General features: G+C 40.4%; 1 protein-coding gene across 1 annotated transcript; it reads right to left on the bottom strand.

Moving 5' to 3' along the window:
* Positions 1 to 831: 831 nt before the first annotated feature.
* On the bottom strand, positions 832 to 3,161 carry LOC118896167 (zinc finger CCCH domain-containing protein 14-like). The gene is given in 2 exon segments (XM_036854018.1): positions 832 to 2,983; positions 2,986 to 3,161. Coding segments are annotated over 2 exon segments (2,121 nt in total). The 5' UTR covers positions 3,059 to 3,161; the 3' UTR covers positions 832 to 935.
* Positions 3,162 to 5,297: the final 2,136 nt, after the last annotated feature.

Raw genomic sequence — 5,297 nt, 5'->3', positions numbered from 1 at the left:
ATTAGGAAGTTAACTTGTGAACTATGACGTTGTGGTGGGATGGAGACCAAAAATTTGTATTCTAACATCATTGCATTCCTAAGACTCTAAATAAGCATGCTTTTAAAAGAGTATTTTTTTTTTTAAAGGAGGAGACAATTTTGTCTGAAATACTGTGACAGACAGATTGATTTTCTCTTCCTGTATCAGACTCTTCTGATGCCACCATCCATGATTGCAATGCCATTTCCCCCCGTATATCGTTATCCATGCTATTTTTCACTGGGTTTTCAGTTTCACCATAGTGAATCTAAATGTGGAATTTTGTTTTAAATTCTGCTTGGGACTTGATGGGTACTTCAGTCTTACAATATAAAAAAATTTATCTTTTTGGACATTGTTTATCCCCCTTTTTCTCTGTTACTTTCTCTGGAATGTTAACTAGATGTATGTTGGAACTTCTTTTTCTATTCTCCTTGTCTGTTAACTTCTTTTTAATATTTTCTATCTCTTTATCATTCTGTGCTGCATTCAAAAAAATTTATTCTAAATAATTTCTACCAGTCTGTCTTCCAGTTCACTAATTCTTGCTGTATCTAGTAAGCTATTTAGCCTAAGTTTGAGTTGTTCTTCTTAATTTTGATTTTCATATTTTTATCTCAAGAATACTTAACTAAACCCTGTCTGTTGTTTTCCATATTTTTTTTTTTTTTTTTTTTTTTGCCTCAAATGTTTTAATAGAATTCGGCTTCTCCTGAAACTATCTTTCCATAGTCAAAACAAAACAACAAAAAAACACCCAATGTTAAAATCACTTAATAAACGTACAAACTTGAAAAATTAGACACTTCAGATAGGCAATAAACTTCATTATTATGAAAGCAATATATTCCAAGTTTCAAAGATTTGACAAATTCTGTAGAATGTCTTTCATTAGTAATGGAAACTTTCAAACTTCATAGCCTTCTGCCAGGTAGCACTGGGTGCCATTCACTGGTTTGAGGTCGAATCCATTTCAAGGCATGTCGTGGTGGTACAGTAATGGTGGGATGATAAAATGTACAGTCAGGTCTTGTACACTGAGTGTTAAATCTACAGTGTTTTGGATGATAGAAGGGACATTCCATTTTCTTACAAGCAGGGAAGTAACGGCAGAGCTGACTACTAGAAGGTGGTGCTGGTGTTGTAACTGCTGGTTTTGGAGGCAGTACTGGAATTCTTCTACTCATATGAGTGAAGGGACACTCTGGTTTAGTACATTTTGCATCGTATTTACAATTTGGATGAACAAACAAACATTTTTCAGCGAATTTACAATTGGGGAAGGCTCTGCAAGGTGACACAGGATGATGGTAAGCACACTCATCCCCATGTTTACAGGCAGGCCAGTACTTGCAGCGCTCCAGAAGTTTTTCTGGTTTCTGTGCCACACTCAGTTCACTCATCTCAGCATTTGAAAAGCTACCATCTGGGTCCTCAAGCTGCCTGCTCAGCAACTGCAACTGCTGTGGGTGGAGGAGACCCGCGAGTCCCTCGTGTGAGGCTGCAGTGTGGTGTGCGGGTCTCATTCCTTCAAAGCACATGTCCTCCTCTTGATCTGACATGTATCCTGGGGGGCTGGGGACACCATCCAGCGTCACTATAAACTTGGGACTTGCAGGTTTATCTGGTTGTACAAGATCTCGTGTCTGCATAAGGTGTCCTGAAAGTACCCGAAGGGTATCTGCAGTCTTCATCCCCGACTCTTGGTTTGGTGCCACTACTATTTCCTCAGACAGCTTTGGCTTCTTCAGAATAAATGATCTTGTGTCTGCATGGACCATGGATTCCATGTCATAGTAATCTTGACTGATCTGCAGAGTTTCTGCCATTACTGGGTCAATTTGCAGTCGGGATAACAATTGCCTCTGCTGAGTTCCTTGACTTTTGTCTATATTATCTCCTTTTGTTTCCTCTTCTTTAATGGGGGAACTTATTCTGGGGGCCCTGCTTTGCCCCTGGACCATTTCTGCTAGCAATTCTTCTTGAGAAGTTCGAGTTCTGGGGGCAACTGGAAGTGTCTGTTTCTGTGAGACTGCAGAGTAGTTAGTTTTTGTTACGGATTCTTGAGCTTCAGATATAGCCTTCAAAATTAGATTCATGTTAGCTTGTTTGGAAGGTGGAAGTGAAGGTCTCCGTTCAGGTTTCGCTGGCGCTGACACACTGCTGGAGATGCTTCCTGTACGGGACCCACAATCATCATCTTCCTCCTCCTCTTCTCCATCATGACTGAATTTTTTTACTTTAACAACTGAACTTACCACAGGCAACTTTCTCTTCTGAAAGTTTTCTTCCTCAATGCTCATCTTTTCTGAGCTGTTTCTGAAGAAGGGACTATAAGTCTCTTCTAAGCTGTTAAGCACTGCTGGTTCACACAAACGTCCTGTTTCATATATCCGGCTAGTCTGAATATCGAGTTGCTTGGCAGCATGAATACTGTTTTGCTGCTGTTGAGACTGCAACCTGTTTAAATGAGCACCACTGTCTGCATTTCGACTTGCAGGTGGTCGATAAATTTCAATAGAAGGGTGAGAAGAACCATACGTAAGTGTCACTGTAGGTTTTTTCTGAGATAAGGGATTCTCCTGCACAAAATTGAGGTCTTCATCGATGAGATCATCTGGTTCTGGCTTAATATCAATCACACCTTCAGAGGGTGGTGGCTCCCTCAAAGGTTTCACTGTTGACATTAGTCGGGTTGCAGCTCCATCATCGTAAGTCTGTCTGACATTAGTGGCTTTCTGCTCCTGTGAACTTGTAGAAACCCTAGATTCTCTTTTTTCAGGTCTAGTGCTAGAAACTGCAAGAGGTGGCACTGCAGCTTCATGCCTTCGCTCATCTCCTCGACTGAAACTGCTCTTGTTTGAAGGTACATTACTATCAAAGATGTTGGTATCGGAAGACTTTAGACTAGAGGGGTCAGTTGTTACAGAACGAAGTTTATCTAATACACCGTGAAGCCAACGTAAGCTCCTAGTTCTTGCAATTTCCCCTTAATGGCACTCCGGATCTTGCGGCTGATCTCGGTGCCGATCTCCATGGCTCCGGGGCCGGCGGTGGGCTCAGCACCGCGAGGGGTTCCGCTCACTGGGAGCCGGAGTCCAGCTCCCAGCCCGCAGCCTCACCGCCTCTGCCACCGCCGCTCCCGGCCGCCTGTTTTCCATATTATCTTATTCTTGCATAGATCTCTGTTATTGTTTTTATCTATTTGACCACTTTAAGCATACTTATTTTAAGATCTTGTCCATATTTTTCTGTTATTTGTTGTTTCTGTGTTATGAATTCTCCAGTGCATTACATTTGTGACTATACTTTCTGGAAATTTGTTTCTTCACTTTTTTTAGTAAGTTCGACTTGTGAATGCATTGTTTAAGAAATCATTCCCATGGAAGTCCTGCATGCTTTCATGTGAAGATACTTCTATGGGATTGTTTTATGGTTGACTCTGCCTGTGCTCTAAGAGTTTTGCCAGTACTGAATTAGTCTTGTGTTAATTTCTCAAATTGGAATTTCCTAGATTTGCACATTGAAGGACTGAGTTTCATATCTCTCTGTTCTCTTCTCCCACCCACTGTCTGTAGTAGTTGGCCTCTATGCCGTATCCCTAGTACAGTGGCAGAGTTTTTGTAATCCATTTTTCAAGGATGGGTCAACTCTTCTTGGTTCATAATTTTATGTAAAGAGCTCAGAAACAGCACTTGACGTTGGGAACATGGCTGTAATTCCTGTATCCACATTCAGCCCTTTAGGCATATACCTGGTTCTGATACCCACATGGAGAAAAGGAGAAAAGTAGTGCTTACTTATTGCTCTGGTTTTGAGTTCTTTATTTCTAGCATTGAAAGTTTCCTTAAATTTGAACATAACTATATTTTTAAATGTTTAATTATAGCTTATCTAGAATTTTAAAATAATTTGAGTGAAAAAAAATCCTACGTTAGCTCAATCTATTATACGAATTATAAGGTTAGACTTCTTTTTTATTGTATTACTTTATGTTTGTATTTTAAAATTTGTTGGAGGAAGGAAGCCTTAAAAATTGGTGGGATTTCTTTGTATAGGGTGAAATCTAGAGGGATTCTTAGGTAACTGGATACAAAAATTAAATGAAATTCTCTCCCCTTCAATATTTCTGTCATGGACAAGAAATGAAAATAAAGTTTTTGAAAATAATCACCTGTGCATGAGCGTCAGCCACTCTGTGGCTCTGGCCCATTACTGACCACATTTTCTCACTTTTATTTTATTTTTGTTTATTTAGTTGGGTATTACGGACTCTGGAAAAATATGCAGATAAAATATTTTTCTGTAAATTGTTCCACTGCAGTGGTGAATGGTTGGATTAAAATAGTTGAAAGACACTAAAAAATTAGTGTGAGAGTCTGACCCACAAAGTTCTAAGCTGTGAATGTTCTTCTGTGCCACCCAAATTCCTGATTTAAGACTGAAGGATCTTCCCCTGCTGCTGGGAATGTTACTGACACCTCTGAACTGTTTGTTAGCCCTCTCTGGGAACTGCCTCACTGCAGAGAGCCACTTTGCCTGAATTTAAACCCTCCTTCCAAGGTAGAGCACATCCAGTACCTTGTCGATGTACAAATTCAAAGTCATGTTGTCTGAGGCCTTGTTGTGAATGCATTAATGCCCAACTCTCCTGAGCTTCCTTCCCTTCTACTGGTCATGCTGACCCTGAGAGTACTGCCCCATAACCTTCCTGGGCGCTAACCTCCACTTTGGAATCTGCCTCCTGGGGGATCCGACCTGTGGACATGAGACCCACAACCTGTCTTTAAGTCCAAAGTAGTACAGTGAAATGAGCACTGAACTTATATATTTTTTAAGATCCTAGGTTTAAATTTCATTTTTGCCATGAACCGGTGGTGTGATCTTGGGCAATTTATTTCATATTTCTGATTTTTCATTTCCTCATTTGTAAAATGGGATTGACTGTATTCACATCAGGCCACTATGAAAGTAAATATGATAATAGATGTGAAATTTCCTAGAGAAATAGCTGGTAAAGCATAAGTGCTCACAAAAAGTTGGATAAAACTGTATAGAAGGCATGAGCGTTTTCTGAAAATTGGGCCTCTATATGTACTCTCAAACATCGGGGCTGGGGGTGGAGGGAGGGAGGAGACTGTCCAAAAATTCTGCACTGTCCTATAGAGACATTCTGTCACATTTATGGTGAAGGACATTGTCAGGCTTAGTGGAAAAAGGAAAGGCCGGGCAGAGGATCAAGAACACTGGTGGATGCAAAAGCAATATGTTTCCCC

This window comes from Balaenoptera musculus, chromosome 5 (genome assembly GCF_009873245.2).
Source record: "Balaenoptera musculus isolate JJ_BM4_2016_0621 chromosome 5, mBalMus1.pri.v3, whole genome shotgun sequence".
NCBI lineage: Eukaryota > Metazoa > Chordata > Mammalia > Artiodactyla > Balaenopteridae > Balaenoptera > Balaenoptera musculus.
The sequence above is the reverse complement of the archived record's forward strand: the minus strand, read 5'-3'. Positions and strand labels throughout refer to the sequence as shown.